This window comes from Balaenoptera physalus (assembly GCF_965194825.1).
Source record: "Balaenoptera physalus genome assembly, chromosome: 20".
Taxonomy (NCBI): domain Eukaryota; kingdom Metazoa; phylum Chordata; class Mammalia; order Artiodactyla; family Balaenopteridae; genus Balaenoptera; species Balaenoptera physalus.
The window spans coordinates 48,045,013-48,067,684 of record NC_138901.1 but is presented as its reverse complement, the minus strand read 5'-3'; the positions used below and the strand labels follow the sequence as shown (position 1 = coordinate 48,067,684).

Here is a 22,672-nt window from a genome sequence, read left to right as displayed (position 1 = left end):
ACAAAGGCAAACATGTTGATTTTTTTTTTTTTTTTAAGCAGATATTCATTTTTAATTTTTATTTATTTATTTATTTATTTTTGGCTGTGTTGGGTCCTCGTTTCTGCGCGAGGGCTTTCTCCAGTTGCGGCGAGCGGGGACCACTCTTCACTGCGGTGCGCGGGCCTCTCACTATCGTGGCCTCTCTTGTTGCGGAGCACAGGCTCCAGACGCGCAAGCTCAGTAGTTGTGGCTCACGGGCCTAGTTGCTCCGCGGCATGTGGGATCTTCCCAGACCAGGGCTCGAACCCGTGACCCCTGCATCAGCAGGCTGATTCTCAACCACTGTGCCGCCAGGGAAGCCCCCATGTTGATTTTTCTACAAGACTCTCAGGGCCCCCGACAGGCTGCTGTGCATCGTGGCACTTCAAGACTGGGAGAAAGTACACGGCATTTCCCGACCATATTTATCTCAGAGCTCACATTTCCTGGAGCACCTTGTAGGACAAGCACTGGACAGGCTTTAGCGTCCATCATAAAGCTTGGGGAGATGCTTTGGTGGTCCACGCCAGAGCAGGTGTTCATGAGAGTTACATAGTCTAAGTGAGATTCAAGAATAATCTAAGCATGACAGTTGAGAAGGAAAATGGCTCATGTGTGTAGGTGTGATGGGGAAGCAGGGGGACCCCTGGGGCTTGTCCCAGCTTGGACCTGATGAGTGAGAGGTGGCTACACCAACAGACCTGACACCTTGGTCTCTGTTTTCCCTTAAAGAGCCAGAAGCGCTATCATGAAGATATCTTTGGTGCTGTATTTCCCTATGAGGTGAAAAAGGATGGGGCAGCAGAGCTGCCCAGCAATACCAGAGCTCCAAGCGCCCACAGGAGAAGTTAAAGCTGCCACCGTAGAATTTAAGGATGGCGCCAACTCTCGATTTTCTGAGGTCACAGAACTGGGGATATTGGAGGGAGATTATATCCCCAAGCCTCACATCTTATTTCCCCATATCCTTCCCTCTCAAACCCTTTACTTGACCTGCTACCAGTAGCAGCCTGGACTGAGTGAGCCCCTTCCCGGGGTGATGGAGAGATGGGCCTCCCCGGTCCCTTGGAGACTAAATCTGCAGTGCCAGGCCTGGCCAGTGGGTGAGAAGGATGGAACTTCCTTGATTGCACCACTTGGGTGACCACCAGGAGGCGCTGTCACGTCACTCCGTATTTAGCTGCCCATGTACAGTTATTTATGCCTCTGTATGTAAAAAAACAAACCCCAGTCTGCCTCTTGAGCCTTCCTTGTATGACTCCTTGATGGAGATATTTATACGAAATGCATTTTATTTTAACCACATTGTATGTGTGTGTGGGTGTTTTGTAGGGAAAGCAGCCTTAAGCGCTACAGAGTTGGGGGCTGGGGGGTGCCACAGCCTGGACAAAAATCCCCCACAAAGGGACATATCAGCGTGGCCCCACTGCTCCTCTGAAATGCCCACCGGGTATGGGGACAGCACACGGAGTTCTGTGCACATCTGAAGACCCGTGATGGGGGTGAGGAAGCACAGGCCGGCCGGCGGGCATGAGCTGCATCTCACACAGGAGGCGTCTCACATGGGGCGTGGCAGGGGTGCGAGGCTGCCAAGTCTTTAGCGAAGGCCTAGACCACAGCCCGGTCTTAGGCAGTCGCCGCCTTTTGCTCTGGGGCTGCCTGTTTCGTGAAAGTGTGGCCAGTAATGATTTGGGCCCTGGGTGACAGCACAGGTGAGGCTGGGCCGCACGTCAAGGACGTGGCAGTGAGGGAAGGACACACATCTTTCACGGGGAAGGCTTCTCAAGGGACTGAGCCCGGTGAGAACAAGGAAAGAACTCAGCCAGGGGCTAAGTGAGGGTTTGGCAAAATCTGGCTCCCAGCTTGGGTCGGGCCTCTGTCTCACTGGCTCCCCGGCCCACTTCTCCCCTCCACCACTCCTGCTCGGGTGGGGTAGTGGGGAGAAAGGGGCATGCGACCTCAGTGTCCCAGCGACGCATCTGCACAACAGTCCCCTAGACCAGTGCCTCTCACACTCCGGCGTGCAGCAGACCACCTGGGATCTTGTCACGTCGCAGACACTGAGGAGGTCCGAGGCAGGGCCCGGGATTCACGCTCCCAGGTGCTGCTGGCACAGCTGCTCTGAGGATGCCCTGAGCCCCACCCTGGTTCCCGAGGACAGGATTCTTGGAGCTAGCAGGATGCGCTGGCATCATGGGGACACAGAGGCGGTCCCCATGCCCTGGCTCAGTGACTGGCAGAACCTCGCACGCTGAATCTCTTTCTCCCACGCACACCCTGAGCCCCGACACCAGGGGACCCACAGCAGAAGCGCACAAACAGGCCTCTCTTCCGAGTCGGCTTCTCGGGAGCCCAGCCCAGCCCTTGGCCCATCTCAGAAGCATGGGGACATTTCCTGGGTTCACCTCCGTCACCAAGCTTCCTGCGTCAGCCATGCCTGTCCAAGAGGCCTGAGCTTTCTCCCACACGCTTGTGGGGTTCGTGGAGGACCCACGGGGAGCAGGCCCGGATGTCAGGAACCACCCCCTGATCAAAGTGAGCCCGTGCTCTCTCCTCCCTCTTCCCTCAGCCTGGACCTCCCCGGTTCCAGAGACTCCAGAAGGTCTCCACACTCAGTTAATAAACCACGATCATCCCAGGCACACGTGCCGACAAGCATTGTTCTTTCTTTATTCCAAGGACACTGGGAAAGGGGAGAACCCCCTGCTGAGAAGGCTCCTGCCCGTTGGTGGGGACCAGTGGGGCGTCATCAGGGTAGCTTTCAGGTAGGAGGAGAGGTTAAAGACTGGAGGAAGGGGAGGGGCCGAGGATACCGCCTCCCGCGTGGAGTGACAGCTAGCGGCTTGGGACGAGGTGGACGTGGCCAGAAGCAGAGCCAGCCAAGGACGTGGTCTCTCCAGCAAAGCCCCAGATGTGGTGCAGGTGGGGGTGATGGGCAGAGCCAGACGGCAGGGCTGGCCTATGTCTGCACGTAGGTCAGCTGGATGTCGCCCCCCACCTCCAGGCTGTTGATGGCGGGCAGGTTCTTCAGGCGGTGGTAGTATTCACACAGGTGCTGGCCATCCACAGCCAACTTGAGGAAGGAGGCGTCACACATGATCCACACCTGGATGAGAGGCCCCAGCATCCGTACCCCGCCTAGACTGTCCTCAAAGCCGAAGGCAGCCTCACGTCTCCCTCCCTCCCTCCCACCTTCCCCAAACGTTAGTTAAGCAAGACCCACACCTGCATTCGCGCCACACCGAAGGATTCACTCTTCCCCGAACACGCCTCATGCTCTCCTTCCCTGTGCTTTTACATATTCTGTTCCTCCCCCCAGAATGCCCTTCCCCCCGTGCTCCCCGCTCTGCACACCTTGTCTGCGTGGATCACCGCTACTCCCCCTTCAGGACTCACCCTCCTGCAGCCAACCTTCCCGGCCTTTCCCCACCTCCTGAGCCCCTCCTAGCCGAGTCAGGCGCCCCCTCAGGCTGTGTCCCCCACCCCTATCCTCACCCTCTAGCTGGACCCTGAGCCTCTAGGGACACAAATGCTGGCCTGTGTCATCCATGCCCCTAGGACCCGGCACACAGCAGTGCTCAGCGCCTGCACTCCTGCTGCGGCAGCCTCCTAACTTGTCTCTTCCACCCCGACATTCTCCCAGAGGTGGTGGCAGCACAGCTGTTAAAATATGGTCCCCATATTTTAGGACCGGGCACTGTCCTAAGCGTGTCACAAACTCGATTTCATTTCCTTCTTCCATCTCTGTGAGATCAATATTACTAGCAGTCCCATATTTTAGATAAGGGAACTGAGGCACAGAGCTGTTAAGTCACTTGCTCAAGGTCACACAGCTATCAAAGTATATTGCTCTCTGGCTTGAAACACACCAACACCCTGGACTAAGACCCACCATCCATGACCCACAAGGCCCTACGTCGGTCATTTTCAACCCTGGGCGAGGAGTATTAGGGCATATTTAAAAATACGGGTGTCCAGGCTCATCCTCTCGTGGGCCTGGGGTGGAGCCAGGCATTGCTTTTTCTTTTTCAAGCTCTCAGGTGATTTGAGTATGTAGTCAGGGTCGAGAACCCAGCTCTGTGTCATCCAGGCCTCCAGCAGTGCCACCCGCCACCTCCCCATCCTCACTCTCCCAGAAGCCCCGGCCCTCCTGCTTCCTAGACAGGCCACGACCATGACCCTCTGCCTCGGCGATGATATCAGCTCCCTCTGCTGCCCCTTAGATTTTTTGCAAGGTGGGCTCCTCCTACCACTGAGGTCCCGCCTGTGCTGGGGCCTCCTCCAAGTTCTGCCCCCGCCTAAGGAAGCATGGCCCCTGCCCGGGGCTCACTTATTTCTTATTCTACTTTGCCCTCTGCATAGTACCCGTTGCTATTCTGCAGCGATCTGTCCATACATTTGTTTCCTTGTTCCTCCCCCACCTTGATTGTAAACTCCATGGGGGCAGGACCTGGACCGTCTGTTTCCTAATTGTCCCCCCAGTACCTGGGGTACTTGCTGCTCAAAGTGGGCCTGGATGAAATAGCTGATAAATGACTGTTGCATGAATGAGTGAGTGAGTGAATGAATGACACCTCATTCTTGAGTTCGATTGGGCACTGATGGGCTGTGTGACCTTAGCAAGTAGCCTGCACGTGTGAGTGAGTCTCATCTGTAACAGCAGGTAGCACCTGCCACCTGCCTTATGTGGGACACAACAGTAAAATGATAATAGCAGTAATTTGGTGAACACTTTCTCTTCTTCTGGGCCCAGTCCTCACCCCAGAGGCATCAGCTCCTGCCTCGATCAAGGTGCCCCCAGATGACCTCCACCCGCTGCCCCACCTGCCCCTTGAGAGCCCCTCCCAGCTCGGGGCTGCAGCATCTCACCGAGAAGCTCTGGCCTCGGAAGAAGGGCATCTGTCGGGACAGGCTTCGCTCCTCAGACCCCCAGCGGCTGTTGATTTGCGTGTTGCGGACCACGGCATCCTCGTCGAAGCGGGGGTTCAGGTGGAAGGCGATGTCTCTCCCGGAGCACAGGTTGATGTAGAACCTGGGGATGGGCCGCTCCCATGGACTCTCTGCCCCGAGCCGGGGGAATGGCCAGAATGACCTTGGGGTGTCTCTTCTCCCCAGGAACCCTGGCTTACCTCTGAGCATTGGACAGGACGGTACCCGACACCGTGATGCTCTTGGAGGGGTACAGCCCACCGGGGATAGAGGTGAAGAAAGGTATCGGCTGTGGGGAGGAGGGGGCGGGTCAGAGAGCAGCAGCCAGAGCAGCCGCCGCTGCAAGAGGAACTTCATGTCAACTTCTGTGCATTTGGACTGTCAGTCGACAATTTAACTGTGCCTGTATCTTCAAGAAAGAACTCCATGGTATCTTTACTTGGCTCAGTAAATGGCAAAGGAAAACTTTCCAGCATTCCTCAAATTAATGGGCATTTACTATCATGAAAAGAGCTTTGGTTGGACGCAAAGGATGCTTGGGCTGAGAAGGGAAGACCGTATAATATGCTCATGGAGAAGGGACGATTTTCAAGGTGAAAGCCCCTTTCCTAAGTCTTCTAAGTTACCTGGAAGTTTCCAGAACTTCAGTTTACTAAAGGACTGCTTTTCATTTTGTAAGCTGCCCTCCCCTCTCCCCCTACCCCAACCCTGCACAACACAAAGCAGACCTCCACCCCTCCCAGGGAAACCACTTACATAGCTTGGGTTGGGATATGCCATGGGTGGGATCATGGGATTCTGTTGAAAAGAGATCGGGAAATTCAGTACGGGAGTGCGTGCATGCGCGCACGCACACACACACACACGCCCTCGCACTTTCTAGAGGGGATGCTCCAATGGGAGACTGAGGTCGTGGGGCTTCAGGCCTTGGATTCTCCCAGTCACCTTCCTTCCCATGTCAGCCTTGGCAGGACTCCTGCCGTGTTCCTGGATCCCATCATGGTCACCTGCCCCTCAACCCCTCCAGGGGCAGCCCCACTGACTCCAGGCCCCCCGTGTGCTTTGCACTGGCAGGAGGAGGAGGAGAGGCAGCCTAAGCCTGTGATCAGCAGTGACATCCTGGGGGCTTGTCCTCAGGATGGAGGGTCTCATATCCAGATACTGGGACCACTGCACTCCCCTCTCAGGGACAGAAGGACCAGTTTTCCTGTTGGTCCCTAAGGGACCTATTTCTTGGGTCGTTGGGTAAATCCAGCCTGATCCAGAATCTCTACTGTCCCATGGAGAGTTTTACATGCGTTACTCCTAAGCAGAGGGCCCAGCCCCGAATGTCCCCACCTTCCTTGCTAAACTGCTTTCTTCCCGACTCTGGGCCCAGAGAATTCACTCCTTGGGAGGGGGCACGTGGTGGGGCTGTGAGCTGACCAGGGCGTTCAGACTTACAGGGAACACCTGTCCAGGGGTGCTCTGCACGGTGTGGATGATGGTCTGAGTCTGGAAGAAAGAAACCCCATTTTAACCGGCTCTCACCGGTGTGAAGATGGCCACCTGCCACCAGAGGGCACCACTTAACACCCTCCTCTTAGGTGAGGTCATTTTGAGCTTGTAACCAGCCCAATGATCCTGACCAGACGCCCCAAAACTGGCAGGTAGAGGTGTTTCTTCTCTGGAGAAGAAACATGGTTGCATTTGTGGCCTGCATCTTTCTTCTCAGGGGAACGTCTCTAGCACAGCCTCGCTTTGCAGAAGGAAGAAGTGAACGTGGGGCCTTGGTGTCCTGTGTCTGCCCACAGAGTGGCAGGGCCTTGAGCAAACCAGCGGCCACTGGGGCTCCTTCCCGATTCATCAGGGCCAGCCACCCCTCCCCACCCCCGAACTCCCTCGCACCATCACCACCCCAGCCAGGCAGATGGCCCAAGGGTCTGGCCTTGGCGGCCCTACCCTCCAACGGGAGAGGCTCCATGCTTGGCTCCGCCTCCTCCTTTTAACCCACAGGAAAAGCCGAAGTGAAGAGATTCCGAAGAGAGAGCAAGACACTTACAATGGGAGCCGAGCTGGCTGGCCAGATCCCTGGAGGCTGAAGGGGATGAGAAACCAAAATGGTGGTTAACACTGGTGCCACACGAGAGTAACGTGGCGGCAGAAGCTGTGGTAAGAAAGGCCTCCTCACACGCGGCCTCCCTCCTGAGCCTTCTGGGCGCCCATCTTCTCACCCACCATCCCGGGTACATTATGGTTATGCAATGGGGTTGGGGTGGAGGAGGGGGAACGTTCCCATTGGCTCCTTCAGAAGGAGAGGTGGATATGTCTGATACAGACCGTTTAGCTTCCCTTAGCTCCCAGAGGCAAAGCCATTACTCCTGGTGCCATATTTCACCCATAAGGTGAAAACTTACATTGGCTGAAGGCCTGCTGTGTACCAGGCTCTGGCTTCAAGACTTTACAATGAGGGAGGCATCCTTGCCTCCTATTTCGCTGGTGAGGCAACTAGTCTCAGAAAGATTAGGCAACTTGCCCAAGCTCACCCAGGTAACAAGAGATAAAATCCAAATGGTACCCAGTTCTGCTGATTGTACGCCACACCCTGTCCTCCACAGGCCAGGGCCAAAGGCGGGCTGCCCTGCAAAGGCTCCCTGCAGCTCCATCAGTCCTGTGTCCGCATGGCAGAAGGCAGGTGCCCCAGCTGCACCGTGCTGGGCCCGGGAAGGCTGGGCAGAGAGATAGCCCTCCTCCCAGTCCCCACTGCTCAGGTAGCCAAAGAAAGGGCCAGGCCCTGCTCCCCTTCCTGTCTGGGACCCTGCCTTCACCCGGCAGACTGTTCCTCTTGCAAACCTATTCCACATTCATTAACTGAGTCCCTACTGCATGCCAGGCACTGTGCAAAATGCTAGGGATACACAAATAAACCACCTACAATCCCAGCCCACAAAGGGCCCGGTGGGTGTAGGGAAGGAGGGAGGAGAGTGATGAGGAGACACACATAAACACAGTTATAGCAGGACGTGGTGACTGGTGTAGCACAGACATGTCCAAAGTCTGTGGTGACCCAGGTGATCTACTCCAGGGACGGTGCTCCAGAGGAGTGACACTTAGCCGAGCTGTGAAGGGCCACTCGGGATTGTCTGGGGCTGGGTGGCAAAGGGTGCTTTCAGCACTGGGATAGCATGTGCAGAAAGCACGGTGGCCTGAGAGAGCCCCAAATGAGCAGTGGGGGCTGCGTGAACTTCCTGGGTGAGGGATGAGGCCAGGAGGGAGGCTGGGGCAAGACTGGGGAGGATTCTGCAGGTCCTGCTGTCTGGACTTTATCTAGAGGGACTTGGGGCCTTTAGGACTTTAAAGCAGGGGGAGGACGTGATCAGATTTGTGCATAGGAAGGTCACTGTGGTGGGTGAGTGGGCCGTGGGGAACTAGGCCGTGGTCGGGGTGTTGAGGGGGCAGATGGCCTGGACCACGGCAGTGGCTTTGGGAAGAGAGGCAGTGGTGCCCTGGAGAGATAATGAGAGGAAGGCAGAGCCAAGGACACCCCCAGGTCCCCAGCTCTGGGCCCGGGGGTGTGGATGGCAGCAGGGAACCTTTGGGCATGACAGGGCCTGGAGACCCTGGCTGGCCTGCTGGCTGGACCAGCGTCTCGGACGCTCTGTCCTTCCTGCTGACAGCTCAGCCGCCCCAGGCCTCCGCTGAACTCACTTTCGGTTTGCGCCCCTTGGGCTTGGGTGGGAAACAGGCAGCCTGGGAGCACTGCACCGTGGAGAAGGCGGGCTGGATGAGAGCTGCGCCAGTGTTCTGTTAAAACAAAAGGTGCCATGGGGTGAAGAGAAGCATTAACGGAGCCAAGGAAGAGGGGAAAAGCAGGGGCCAGGCAAGAGGGAGACAGACAGGCAAGCAGGGGGAGCTGGGGTGTCCAGGACGGGCAGAGGGAAGCTTAGGCTCCAGGGAGTGACGGCAGGCTGGCCGTCTCTCTCTTCACCTCCATCTCTCTCTCCTCTCTCCCCAACCCCACAGGGGGAGTTCAGGAGGGAAGGAGTATGAGAGATGAGGACCAAAGAGAAAGGGCCTCATATTTGTCAAGGGCCTGCTGTGTGCCTTCCCATCTCAGGGTACACACTCAAATACCAAAGTGGTGCCGACAGCTCCCAGCCAGCGGCCTGGGGCCCTGCAGAATGTGGGCCCAGCATACCCCAATCTTTCCAGTTTTCACAAAAAGCCAGAAATCCAGATTACCATGTGCTATCACCTGACCTTTTTTTTTTTCTAAACTGTGGTGAAATGCACATAAAATTGACCATCTTAACTATTTTTAAGTGGAAGATCCCACATGCCGTGGAGCAACTAAGCCCATGCACCACAACTACTGAGCCTGTGCCCTAGAGCCTGCATGCCACAACTACTGAAGCCCACGTGCCACAACTACTGAAGCCCACGTGCCACAACTACTGAAGCCCATGTGCCACAACTACTGAAGCCCGCGTGCCTAGAACCCATGCTCTAGAGCCCCGCTCAACGCAATTAGAGAAGGCCCATGCGCAGCAACAAAGACCCAACACAGCCATTACTTACTTACTTACTTACTTACTTAATTAATTAATTAAAACAAAACAAAACAAAAAACTTCTGCTGACCTTTTAGATGCTGGTAACACATTCAAAAATTTTAAAGCACAGAGAGGGTCAAATAGACCCAAGTGTGGCCCATGCAGGCTATTCTGTGACCTCTGATGTGTATCGCCTCATTGAACTCACACAAGGACCTATGGGGTGGCAGAGACCCTGCTCCTTCCACAGGTGAGGAAACTGAGGCTGGGAGAGGCGAAGTCACTTGTCTAAGATCCCCCAGCCGATGAGAATGGCAGAGCTGGAGATTTGAGCTGGATTCAGTTTGATTCCCAAGCCTCGGGTCTTTCTAGAGCCACACGGCCTCCTAACCAGGGTGGGAATGACAGAGATGAGTGGCCAAGGAGCCCGGGAGACTGAAGCAGGTGTCCCAGACAGAGACAGCGACACAAGGACAGGACGGGGGAGCCAGAGGTGTGTCCCCAGAGCCACCTGGAAAGGAGACTGGCTGGCAACTTTGGGCCCATGCAGCAGGGCCTGGGCACAACGGACCGGGCCCTGCACCCAGCCCCTGGGGGCGGGTGCTGGGTGGACAGTCTGACCTGAAAGCTGATGTAGGACAGCTGCACGGCGCCCGTGACACAGATGGCGTTGACACGGTGGAAGGGCACGCGGTGTGCGTACTGCGTGAAGAGGTTCTTATTCACCATCACCTGCCGAGATGAGTGCATGTTGCAGGAGGGGGTCCCTGGCCAGGTGGGAACTCACCCAAGCTTCTGGGACCCCTGCTTCTAGAAGTTTAGACCTGTGTCTAGTTTTCACATCCATCCCCTGTAAGTCGGGGGCATCAGCCTTCAGAGCTGTGCCAGTTACAGGAACATGCTTGTGATCCAAAGTGCATCCGGACACAATCCCTACGTGGCTCTGGTTGTTGGCTTTTTAGTTCTTACGGTTGTCTGCTTATTGCAGTAGGTTTGTCTTTCTAATCTTAGGTCACCTGGGGTGTTACTGAAGTATGCATACAAAGGTTCGTGGGGAGCAGAGGAGAGGTGACGTCAGGTTGCATGGTGAGGGGTTGGGAACATCCATGTTCACACAGAGGGGCACAGACACAGATGTACTCACCCCCCACCCCGTCTCCCCAAGCCCAGAGACACTGCTCTGCTTGCAAAAGCAGTTTGCAATGCCCTGCAAAACTAAGCCATTAATAACACCTGGATAAAGGCTGCACCAATGTAACAAAAACAAATGTTACCAGGGACCTGGAGTGGAAGAAGGGCAGAGGAACGGAAATAATTTGGACTTTAAAGACCCAGGAGGCCAAAAAGCACCATGGTGACTTATCTAGTGCTTATTTCTGGAGTAAAAGAAGCAACAAGTGCACTTGTAGATGCAGGTGAAGGTGTGTAAGGAGACTGCATCCTTACAAGGAAATGGTCCTCTTCTCTGTACAAAGGTGTTGCTCACGTGACTATTTAAATGCTATTCACCGCGCCTGATCAGGCTGGGGGACAGACAGCCGAAGGGAAGAGAGGAGAGTTCCTGCTCACCTTGAACTCCGAGCTCTGTACCAGGAAGCAGAGCTCAAAGGGACACCCTCTCTGGAAGGGCATTTGCATCTTCCTTTCCTCAGGCCCCCAGCTTCCTTTCTGCTTCGTGTTGCAGACCACATACCCGCCGTCTTCAAACCGAGGGTTGAAGTGGAAGGCAATGTCATTGTCATTGTAGCCGCTCTGAAAGTTCACAGCAAACCTAGGCCGAGGGAAATCAGACAGGGCTCTCGGTATCCTGGTTTACTGCCAAGGGTGGGAACAGGAGGGTCTCACGCCTTTGACTGACATCCATCTGGGATCCTGCCTACAACCTGCGTGGCTGGTTTGTACCCATCCTTAGTTGTTGCCATCTTTTTTGCTCACCTAATTTGCACTTAGTATGTTTTTGTGCAGTTACCACATTTTGCCCTTACAGTGTGATTTTCTAAAAATAAGTAGAAAATGGGTAAAGAAATTTGTATCCAAGATGGAAGTCGAGAAATGTGCCTAGGAGTGAGAACCTTTTGTGCCAAGTGGTCGCTCGTTGGAGGCCAGCCCACATCTGCTCAGTTGAGAGAGAAGAGGACAAACGGAAAGAACACGTGACATTGATGGGACGCCTACAGAGATGGTGTCTAAAGGGGAGGCATAGAATAAACACTAGCCCTCCGGGCGTGGGGACCTCAGTGTGCGCGTCTGTCCCCCTGTAGAGGTTGGCGTGTGTCCACCTGACCTGAGTGAGGTCAGCAGGCCTGGACCCAGACCCCAGCTCTGCACTGTTTGTCATTTGCAATGACCCAGCACCTCGCTACCCTCAAGCTGCCGCATCCGGGAAAGGGGGTGACTGCCTTCCTTCGAGGATGATTAAGAAGGCGGCCAGGGGAAGCCCCCAAGCAAGCAACTCTTTGTTCCCATCTCTCCTCGGAGGAAGCCCCTCGCCATCCCATCTTCCTTTGGGTACAGCCTTGACTGTAAGGTGAGGACAGAAACAAAAGAATCTTCCAAGGGACCTGGCTCACAAAGTGGGCGCAATAAATGTTTGTTCTGCCTCTTCCCAGATGGAGCTCGCTCGTGTCCCCAAACCAAGTTCCAGTCTGAGGTTCTGAGGGTCCGCCTTCCCTGAATTCAGCACCAGTGTGGTTTGCAGCCTGCCTCTCGGGGTCACTTTGGTCTCCCCAGCAAACACACAGTGGTCAGAGAGCATGCCTCGCTCCCACGTCATGCCCCGCAGAGCCAGGCACTGCCCTGCACCCAAGCGTGGCCCTCGATGGACAGAGCCCCTACCTGCAGAGCCCCGCCACTTTTTTTTTTTTTTTTTTTTGGCCGCACAGCAGCTTGCAGGATCTTAGTTCCCCAACCAGGGATCAAGCCTGTGCCCCCTGCAGTGGAAGTGTGGAATTCTGACCGCTGGACCGCCAGGGCAGCCCCCAGAGCCTGTTCTCTTTCTCGGTTAAGGGGGGTGTGTTCTGGACGCCGTCCTCAACGTCGGAGCTCTCTGTGAACCCTCAGCCAGCGGGGCCTGCGGGAAACTGGCGTGGCCCTGAGCCCAGCCGCCCTCCCTCTGGGAATACCGAAGGGAAAGGAAGCTCCAAGTGACTCTGGAATGAGAAAATCTAAGTCTCTATTCCTCTTAAAGTGGAGAATAGTGTTTCTGAAATACCTCTGGGTGTAGTTTTCCCTTTGCGGTCCTCCAGCTTCATTCCTGTGTACCTTTGAAAATTCCTGCCCCAGGGAAGGGAGAGAGCAAAAGCTCCCATCGGAAGGGGGACCCTCGGAGGTAGGGAGAGATTCTATTAGACAGGGCGGGAGAAGAAAGCCCTGCTGCTCTGGGAGAAAGGGTAGGCAGAGGAAGGGGGAGAGAGAAAGCAACGGAAGCTCAGAGTCGAGGTCTGGGACTCCCGTGCTGGCAGAGTTTCGGGGGATCTGGGTGTCTCACTTCCCTCCGAGTCCCCTGGGGGCACTCAGGGCTCTCAAAGTCCCATGGTCAGTGAGTCCGTGTCCACCTGGAGGGGAAGCAATGGCAGAGGAAGTCATCTAGAATCTAGATGCAGGGGTAGGGCTGGGCCTGGGAGGGGCCTGAAGGAATCCAGAAGGTCCCCGGGCCCCATGAAAAGTGATGAGAGGAAACGTAGGGGCAGAAGCCAGCTGGGATTGGGACAGAGAGGCTTCTGAGAGAGGGCCACGTGTCCAGAGGGGCCTCCGTGGGCACTGTGGACCTCAGGGTGCAGCCCACGTGGACCCCACCGAAACTGGGCATGGGTCCCAGGCCTCCGAGCCACCCGGACCTCAGCAGAGGTCAGCCAGGGCTGCGTGAGCATCCGAGGACCCTCCTGCCTCTGAGAATACGTGCAGGCTCTTCTCCTGGGAAGCCCCCTCGGGAACTAGGAGGAGCGCTGGAAACAGCGCTAAGATATTTATTTTTTGAATTGACTTAGCATTTTCCGGGAAAGAGCTTGAAACCGAAAGAGATCAAATTACAACTTTGATGGCAAGTTTAACTATTTCCACGTCAGACCAAGGGAGGGCTCCGAAGTAGATGAGGGCAGCTACAGGAAATGAAGGAAGGTGATGTTTCTGCAACTCTGGGTCACAGCATACAGTGTTCAGTCCTGGAACTTCTGCCTCTAGGCTGGCCTGCTTCCCTCCTTAGACTGGGAGCTCCCATTATCCCCTCCCCCGTCTTTGGGGAATCTGGTTAATGGTGCCCTGGGTGCTACTGGCAGATGGCAGGAGTGCCGTGCATTGTTGGCAGGGGCCAGGCCCTTCTCATCCCCTGAGCCAGGTGCAGGCAGCTCGGAGGATGCTGGGTGGACCAACCTGAGCTGAGAGCGCCCTGGCTCGCTCAGGGGCGAGGCTGAGAGAAACAACGATTCCAGGTACCTGTTTCCGTTGGAATATATAACGGTCCCATTGATGGTTATCTGAAGTCCGTCCTGGAGACCCCCTTGGATTATCCCAGTGAACGGAATGGCCTGCAGGGAGGAGACGGTGGTCAGTGGGCTGGCCTGCTTCTCTCCATCCCCTTCAGCACTTGCTGGGGGCTGGCCTGGGTGTTGGGCTAGGGGCCAGGTGCAGCTGTGAACAGGACAGAGAGAGGCTCCGCCCCACGGGCCTTCCAGGCCTGCAGCGAGGAAGATACACAGACATTCTGAGGTTGTGAGAAGGAGATCCCTCCGGCTCTGAGAGGATGTGTCAGGGACAGTGTGACAGCTGCCAAGAGGAAGAAGTGGCTTGTCCACAGCCCTGAGATGGGAAGGAACTAGGGGAGTGAGGAGGGGGCTGCTGGACCCCAGGCCAGGTTCCTAGCAAAGTCCCCTGGTTGGGGACTCAGGGGGCCCAAGGAAACATAGAGACCCACCAACCTGTTCTCGAGGATAAACCCTCTGCTCACCTGAGCAGGCCAAGAAGAAGGCATCCTCCCCTCTCCTGCCCATCCCACCCCGAGAACAACGGTGACCATGACCTTTGCCCTCCACCGCCTCAGAAAGTGCCTCTTCCCAGGTGCTCTCTGCAACCGCGGGGCAGCCCCCTCTTCTACTCCTGCTCCTGGGCTCCCATTCCTTCCCCCAGGCCCTTGGCGTCCTCCAAAGTCCTAATGTGACATCTCCACCCCTCCTGGGCCCCATCACTTTGTCACGTTCTCTTTCCTGAGCCTCTTTAAAGGATCCACGGTTACGGTGAGGGATGCCTCATTTTAAAGCCAGGCATACTCCAGATTTAAATCCTAATTTGGCTGCTTGTTACCTTAGCAGCCTTGGGAAGTTTATTTAACTTCTCTTTGCCTCAATTTCCTCATCTGTGAAACAGGGATAAATCCCACCTTCTGAGTGAGATTGATGATTGAGTGACAAAAAGTCTGTGGAAGAGACTGGTACATGGTAGGTTATCTCTCTACTGCCCCTCTGCTTCCTTCCACCTGGGTCTCTCTAATCAAAATTCCTAAATTGCTTATGTCTCAGCTTTCAAAGCTTCGTTCCTGAATGCCTTTTATCTAATGTGGTTCTACAAACTGCCTTAAACACAGTTCTATCTCCTAGTCAATTTTCACATTTTTCAAGTTGTTCAAGTCTTTTCTACCTTCTCCTTTAAGTCAATTCCTTACAAAAATTAAATGTGTGGGAAGAGATATAGGGACATATGTATAAGTATAACGGATTCACTTTGTTATAAAGCAGAAACTAACACACCATTGTAAAGCAATTATACTCCAATAAAGATGTTAAAAAAAAAATTTAAATGAGTACAGGAGCCAGGCAGGTGATGTGTATAGGTGAGCTGGCCAGGTAGGGTACAATAGGGATTGGTAGGGACTGAGGCAAAGTAGACATCATCTTCCTTATCTAAAGAGGCAGTGTCCACTCAGCTGTAACCAGTGATTACCATCCAGGTCCAGTGTTGGCAGAGCTTCCAAGTCTTTAGGAGAAGACCAAAATCTGGAATTTTTTTCTGTAAAACTTTCTAATTTCTGGGGGAAAAAATTCTTTAAAAAGGATTGTAGACGAGTTCCTTTGTTATAGAGACATATAATGAAATATTTGCAATGAAATGATATATCTAGATTTGCTTCAAAATCATCCAGGAGTGCAAAGGGAGGTAGGGTTGGGTAGAGATGAAGCAAGACAGGTCATGAGTTGAAACTGAATGACGGGTATGTGTTGTTTATGATACTATTCTCTCTAAATTTTAAAATTTTCTTTAGCAACGAGTTAAAATAAACACTCTGCAGGCAAACAAAAAACACCCAGCAGCCCAGTTCAGTCCTAGCCTATGTCCTTGAGCTGTACAGCCACTCAGAATCCAGAGAAACCCCTCCTAACTCACGTGCACAGCTCGCCCTGGGAGATAACCTGTAACGCCAGGATCCCATTCAGACAGACTCTGCTCTCCATGGACCTTTGGGAAAGGTGTCTTTTGTGGCACCTCAGGTTAGGTCTGAACTCTGCCATTAAATACTTTGGTGACCTTAAGCACATCATGGCTTCTCTACATCTCTGAGATCTTTCTGTTGTTTCTGTCCGTGCCAGTGATTTTGAAGAAGTAGAATCAGCCTGACACAGTTATAGACCAGCAGGCCGTACTTCCTGGAAAAAGAATCCCCTCATTTGTTTGTTGAAGCCTGAAATTCTCTTAAGAGCCTTTCACACCATCATGACAGACAGGGTTTAAAATGCATACTCCTGGCAAGTATGGGCCCTTCCCTTAAGCATATTCACACTAAGGTATAAAGAACTGAAAGCAGAGTGTATTAGGATGGGGTCATCAGGGCACAGAAGGAAGGCAGGATGGAGGAAGCCATGTGTAGATAATGGGGGCGGGCAGTACAGGTTAATCTTAAGGAAGGATTTCCCCAAAAAAAGTTTTGTGAGATTTTGTTGTCTTAAATGGTGCCCTCAAATTCTGAAACACAAGATTATTTCAAATTGAGTATAATCCTAAAGGCAAGATTATCCACTGCCGCATTATAATTGCAAAAAATTGGAAAGAGCCCAAAAGTCCACCAAGAAGAAAATGGTGAAATTAATTATGTTATTTCCATACAGTGGATTCTATGGCGGCTTAACAAGAAGAGAAGAGGACGAAGGGGACTCTTTGAGAACTGATATGGAATGATGCCACACGTATTATTTTTAAAATGGGTTGGGGAGGCTATATACATATATTTACTTACCATAAACAAAACACTTCTGGAAGGATTCAAAGAAACTGCTAACACTGGTTGACTCCAAGGAGGGTATGGTAGACTGAATGATTACCACCCTCCCCTCTGCCCCACCAAAAATGTCTACATTCTAATCCCTGGAAGTTGTGAATATGTTGCTTTACACGGCAAAAGGGATTTTGCATATGTGATTAGGTTGAGGATCTTGAGATGTAGAGGTTATCCTGGATTATCCCGGTGGGCCCAGTGTAGTCACAGGGTCCTCAAAGAGGGAGGCAGAAGAGGAGAATTGGTAGTAGGAGATGTGACAACAGAAGCAAGAAGCTGCTGGCTTTAAAGGAGGAGGAAGGGGCCACAAGCCAACGCAAGCAGGCAGCCTCTGGAAGCTGGAAAAGGCAAGGAAACGTTCTCGGACTTCCCTGGTGGCGCAGTGGTTAAGAATCCGCCTGCCAATGCAGGGGACACGGGTTCCTTCCCTGGTCTGGGAAGATCCCACATGCTGCGGAGCAACTAAGCCCGTGCGCCGCAACTACTGAGCCCACGTGCCACAACTACTGAAGCCTGCGTGCTCTAGGGCCTGTGCTCCACAACAAGAGAAGCCACCGCAATGAGAAGCCCATGCACCGAGAAGCCCATGCACTGCAACGAAGAGTAGCCCCTGGCTCGCAGCAACTAGAGAAAGCCCACGCGCAGCAACAAAGACCCAATGCAGCCAAAAAAATAAAAAATAAAAAATAAAATGGAACAACCATTAAAAAAAAAAAAAAAAGAAAATATTTGAGATTCAACAGTTGCAGAAAAAAAAATAAAAAGGAAACATTCTCCCCTGAAGCCTCCAGAAGGAAATAGCCTTGCTGACACTTTGATTTTAGAGTTCTGACCTCCAGAACTGTAAGAGAATAAATTTGTATTGTTTTAAGCCTGGCTGGCCAAGGACCCCTCCGTGCATGTATGTGTGTATGTGTGTGTGTGTGACCTTAGCAGGAAACAGCAGCACCTGCTTTTGCTTTGTATGACTTAGGAGGATGGATTTTTATGCTGGATTTATGGTCCCACAGCTTGGGCTCACCTCCCAGCTCCTTGTACTGGCAGCTCTGATGTTGAACAAGTCATTTGACCTGCTTGCACCCCAATTCCCTCCTCGGAACAGTGAGACAATAGCATTGCCAGCCTGGCAGAGTGCTTAAAGAGGATTAGGTGAAAGGCTAAGTGGAAAGCCCTTGGCTGGAAGGCCTTGACAATGGCAGCTGTCTGCATGAGGATGACTTAAACTTTCTGCTGGGTCAGAGCTTGCTCTCAGCTCTGGGCTGTGCCTGGAGGCTGAGGATTTTTTCCTCCTCTTCCTATCCAGTCCGGAAAGCAGAGTCAGGCCCTACAGGCCAGAGGGTGGGCAGCCCTCTTCTGGAGGCCCAGTGTCACAGAGGCCACCCAGCCACAGCTGGCACAGGGGGTCACCCAGAGGGGGCAGCTTTTAGCCAAAGGGCACTGCTGCCCTTCTGGTGGCCAACCTTCCCCGTCTGTGTTATCTTCTTATCCTCACAACAACCCCGGTCATTATTAGTGCCACATTTACAGATGAGGAAACGGGCACAGGAAGGCTGCATAACTTGCCCAAAGCCACACAGCCGGGCAGAGATAGAGCCGGGTTTGAACCCCAGCACCCATGCTTTTAACCACCACACGGTCTGCTTCTCACGATGAAGCCCAGAGGACCCTCGCTCCTGGCTTACCGACTGCTCCCCTGGGCCAAACAGCGAGTCCTGTCCTGACTGTGACACCAGCTGCCCTCCTGGCCCTCTGGGGGCTGGGCCAGATGAGGCCGGCGGGGCGTGGGTGAGGAATGAGGGGGCTCCAGAGGCGGGTCCTGGAGGCGTGGCCTCCTCAGCAGACAGGCCAGGCAGATGACCTTCCCACTGCACTTCGGAGGAAGTGAGGTCCCAGGTACTCAGGTCAATGGGTGGCCTGGGAGAGGGTGGTTACGTGGGCTGGACGGCGCTCCGGGTGCCTGTGAGGGCTGCACCCAGCCTCTTTCCGGTCTGGACTTCCAAGCCCCTGTTTTGACTCTCTGCTGCCATAGAAGGAGTTTCCTTCTGATTTGAAATCTTTGCCTTTTGAATCCAAGGATTAAAAAGTAAAAACACGTCACCAGAATAATAAAACGTCATGGCCTGGAAGGGGCTCTGGGTCGCCCATCTGATGGAGCAAGAGACCCAGGTGACACGTTCTGACCCCGAGGCCGCGGTGGAGGCACCCACCGGGCGGCCCAGCTTCCTCCAGCCCCACCCTGGGAGCCCTCACGAGGTGGACGGAGGGGCACTGGACACTGCCCAGAGCAAACAGGCCACGCCGGGGCCCCTGCAGAGGTGGGTTCGGCCTGTTTGCCCCCCAGCAGCTCCCCACACCTATTTCCGCCCACCCCCGCTCCCCACGAAGGGCTCCGTCAGCCCACCTGCCGGCCTCTTGGGAAGCGGAGGCCGGGAGAGGCTCCTACTGCAGGGTCCGGCCCAGGACCCAGTGACCACAGAAACCTCCTGGGCCTGGGCTGCCGCCTGCCGGCCCACGTCCTCCCCCAGTGCTCTCCCTGGACCACCTCCTTCCTCTGGGGCGGGGGGGGAAATCAAGACACCTCCCTCCTCGGCCACTTACCATCTGGGGACATTTGACAAATGGCCTCCACCTCTCTGAGCCTCAGTTTTCCATGTGTGGCATGGGGATGATGAGGGTTTAAAAAGGCCGCCTCCTACAGGGGCTCTCCAGAGAAGGCAAAAAGGCACAGAAGGCAGCCCTTTGCGCCCCACAAAGCAGGCGCAGCCCCGCTCCCCCGCTAACTCCTGAGATGGTCCCTCTCAGACACCCTTGACCCGCGCTGCCTTGTTCGCTCACCCCTCAGGGAGCAGACACCTCCTTGGGAGCCCTTCCCTGCTGCCCCCAGACTCGTAACAGTTCGAAACACTTCCAGAGCGCCCACAGTGGGCCAGACACCATTCAAGCTCTCCTGACGTGCTGCCTCACTTAATCCTTACCCCCGCCTCGGCAGTGACTTAAGGATTATCCCCATTATACAGATGCAGAAACGGAGGCCCAGAGAGGTAAAGTAACTTGCTTGAGGTCACCCAGCTAGTAAATGGCTGACCCCAGAGAGGCCATCTTCAAAGTAAATGCCCTTCACTGCCGTGCTGGGTTGTTAATCTCCCCAGAAGCCCTGTTTACTTCTCCCTTCAAGCAAAAAAAGCCATCACTTTTCTAGTTGTTACTTAGGCCCTTCTTTCCCCCACTGAGCACCTAGAACAGGAGAGGCACCCGGAAGAGCTCAGTAAACGATTGCCAGACGCACAAATCCTGGGATGCTCACCCCCTCCAGCCCTGAACAGCACCAGGGAGACGGACGCGGAGCAGAAGTTGTGTCAGGGCTGCCCCAGCTGGCCTTTCTGCCCTTGTGGTGTTCTCTTTGGGATGCCTCCCCCCTCCACCTGCAAGAGCTGCTTCCTCAGAGCTCCACAGCTGTTTCCCCCTGGCTGAGGCTACCCACAACCCCGGAACTCACTGGGCTCAGGTAGGGAGGCTGGGCACCGCCGAAGGCCATCTCTCCACCGCCTCCGTGGCCGCTGCCACTTTGCACACTGACAGGGCAGTCCTCTGCACTGGGGAGGACTTAACAAAGAAACAGAAACCAAAGCAATTTGGCGGTTATTCAATGGGGGAGGAGCCAGGAGCAAGAGGAAATGGGTTTAGAGAAAGGGAGAGAGGTAGGTTGCAGAGGGAGGATGGTGGAGGAGGATACTTGGGAGAGGCAAGTGGATGCTCCTCACCCAGTGCCTTTTCCCTCCGCTCTCCTCCTGCGCTCCACCCATGACCGAATAGTTCACAGAGGTTCATGTAGGCTCAGAGATGCTGACCACATTCACACTGCAGCAAGCTACTAGACGACACTGCCCGTGAGCGTGTGGCTGTGTCATGAGTGTCCACACAACAACGGCGCTGCCTGTGCTCGGGTTGGCGGTGGAGCTGGGAAGGCCTGGTTATACCCATTTTCCAGACAGGGAAACTGAGGCTCAGAGAGTCTTAAGGGTCATGCCCAAGGTCACACAGCTCACTAGTGGCATCCTGAGCCATATGAGGCTACTTAGGTTCTCAAAAAGGTATTCTTCCCCTTTAAAATTCTATTCCTCATATAAAAACATAATCATGTAGGGACTTCCCTGGTGGTCCAGTGGTTAGGACTCTGCTCTTCCACTGCAGGGGGCATGGGTTCGATCCCTGGTCGGGGAATGAAGATCCTGCATGCCGCCTGCACGGCAAAAAAAAAAAAAAATCGGGACTTCCCTGGTGGTCCAGTGGGTAAGACTCCACGCTCCCGATGCAGGGGACCTGAGTTCAGTCCCTGGTCAGGCAACTAGATCCTGCATGCATGCCACAGCTAAGAGTTCGCAAGCTGCAACTAAAAGATCCTGTGTACCGCAACTAAGAAACGGTGCAGCCAATAAATAAATAAATAAATCTTTAAAAAATAATCATAATCACGTAGAAAGAAATGTTTTGCAAATAGAAAACCTCATAATGGAGTTACCTTATTCTTGTGTATAATGATGCCCTGGGAGCTTCTGATCCCTCCTCTCTATGAATTTCTCTCTTCTCTTCTCTCCCTTGATTCTGGGCTTTAGAATGGGGAGTGGAGAAGTCTTGGACATAACAGAACATTCCAAGTGACATGGAGGTGGGGGCAATATATTGAATAAACTGCCTTTAATTGGCTCCAGCACCTTATTAAAGGAAATGATTGACTGAAACAGAGACTCAGGATCAGCTGGGTCGGGGAGGGGGGCAGGGAGGAAAGACATAGTGACAATAGACTTACCTGAAGTCAAGCAGGTCCTCACCATGTGCTAGAGACAGGGCCCCGCGGTCAAGCCTGGATGAGCAGCTAAGGGTCCTACAGGCACCACGTGGGTAGCAGGTGCCCCGGGGTTGTGCACGTGTCTGCACCTCTCTCCCTTCTTGTGCTTGCCTGAGTGCCCCAGAATTTGCAAAGACTGACTTCTTTGAGATGTTCCCATAGACTGAGGCCACATGCCTCCTCTGTCTACCCTCCATCCCCGTTAGATGCCTGGATCAACCAGAATTTGACCGGATTTAAGGGACAGATGGCACAGTTGGAGCAGAAAGGAGGAAAAGAAGGGGAAATTCTTTGCAATCCTCTTTGACACCAGGGACATGGGGACCGTTTCCTCATTGACTGGGATAGGGAGCAACTGGAACTCTCATTCATTGCAGGTGGGAGTGTAAAATCCTACAGCGTTGGAAACTTGGCAGATCATACGTAGTAAAGTCAAACATCTATCCCTCCTGTGTCCCAGCTTTTCTGCTCCTAGATATTTACCCAAGAGACGTGAGAATACATGCAAGTGTGTACAACAGCTTTACTCGTCATAACCCCGCACTGGAAAAAAACACAAATGTTCACCAGCAGGAGAAAGGAAAAACGAATGGTGATATGCCTACAATGGACCAGACCTCGGCGATAAAAAGGGACCACAGATACAGGCAAGGTCATCAATGAACCTCACATTTGAGCAGAGGAGCCAGACACAAGTGAGCACAGGCTGGGAGCATTCTGATTACATAAAATCCAACAACAGGTCAGAATAGTGATGACCCGTGGGGGGCACCAACTGGGAGGGTCCCGAAGGAGTCTTCTGGGTGCTGGAAACATCCTGGATCTTGATCTGGATGGTGGTCACACAGCTGTTTACAATGTAAAAACTCATCCAGCAGACTAGGATCTGTGTGTTTACGTGAATAAAGTACTGGTTTTTTTAAAAAAAAAACCCAAGGGACTTCCCTGATGGTCCAGTGGTTAACACTCCCTGCTCTCAACGCAGGGTACCTGGGTTTGATCCCTGGTCAGGGAACTAGATCTTACATACTGCAACTAAGAGCCCGCGTGCCGCAACTAGAGGTCCCGAGTGCCGCAATGAAGATCC

General features: G+C 53.8%; 2 protein-coding genes and 1 long non-coding RNA gene across 6 annotated transcripts in view; 2 read left to right on the top strand and 1 right to left on the bottom strand.

Moving 5' to 3' along the window:
• NOS2 (nitric oxide synthase 2) overlaps nucleotides 1-1,326 on the top strand; it is a 40,782-nt gene extending 39,456 nt beyond the window's left edge. For all 3 annotated transcript variants that reach the window (XM_082442259.1, XM_082442257.1, XM_082442258.1), the window contains one exon: nucleotides 754-1,326. In XM_082442259.1, the coding sequence (XP_082298385.1) occupies nucleotides 754-873 (120 nt within the window). In that variant the 3' untranslated portion in view covers nucleotides 874-1,326. The remainder of the gene's footprint in view (nucleotides 1-753) is intronic.
• A 1,341-nt stretch (nucleotides 1,327-2,667) lies between these two features.
• LGALS9 (galectin 9) lies at nucleotides 2,668-20,362 on the bottom strand. Of its 2 annotated transcripts, XM_082442299.1 has the most exons (11): nucleotides 20,236-20,362; nucleotides 13,913-14,004; nucleotides 11,051-11,252; nucleotides 10,103-10,213; nucleotides 8,638-8,733; nucleotides 6,992-7,027; nucleotides 6,394-6,444; nucleotides 5,707-5,748; nucleotides 5,151-5,239; nucleotides 4,891-5,053; nucleotides 2,668-3,127 (listed from the first exon to the last, which is right to left on the bottom strand). In XM_082442299.1, exons 1-11 carry the CDS (start codon nucleotides 20,272-20,274, stop codon nucleotides 2,981-2,983), a joined length of 1,068 nt encoding a protein of 355 aa, XP_082298425.1. In that variant the 5' UTR covers nucleotides 20,275-20,362; the 3' UTR covers nucleotides 2,668-2,980. The 2 variants fall into 2 exon arrangements, with proteins under 2 accessions (XP_082298425.1, XP_082298426.1); XM_082442300.1 differs by lacking the exon at nucleotides 8,638-8,733.
• LOC309650675 lies at nucleotides 7,038-17,431 on the top strand. The gene is made up of 2 exons (XR_014257679.1): nucleotides 7,038-7,101; nucleotides 16,573-17,431. It is a non-coding gene; the product is annotated as an uncharacterized lncRNA (long non-coding RNA).
• Nucleotides 20,363-22,672: the final 2,310 nt, after the last annotated feature.

What these genes read in the sequence shown, in the direction of transcription:
- LGALS9 (XM_082442299.1), bottom strand. Translation starts at nt 20,274, where the DNA reads ATGGCCTTCGGCGGTGCCCAGCCTCCCTACCTGAGCCCA. An exon ending in AGCCTCCCTACCTGAGCCCA is followed by an intron (nt 14,005 to 20,235) that starts GTGAGTTCCGGG and finishes TCCTCCCTGCAG; the next exon opens with GCCATTCCGTTCACTGGGAT. An exon ending in ATATATTCCAACGGAAACAG is followed by an intron (nt 11,253 to 13,912) that starts GTACCTGGAATC and finishes CCCTCGGCCTAG; the next exon opens with GTTTGCTGTGAACTTTCAGA.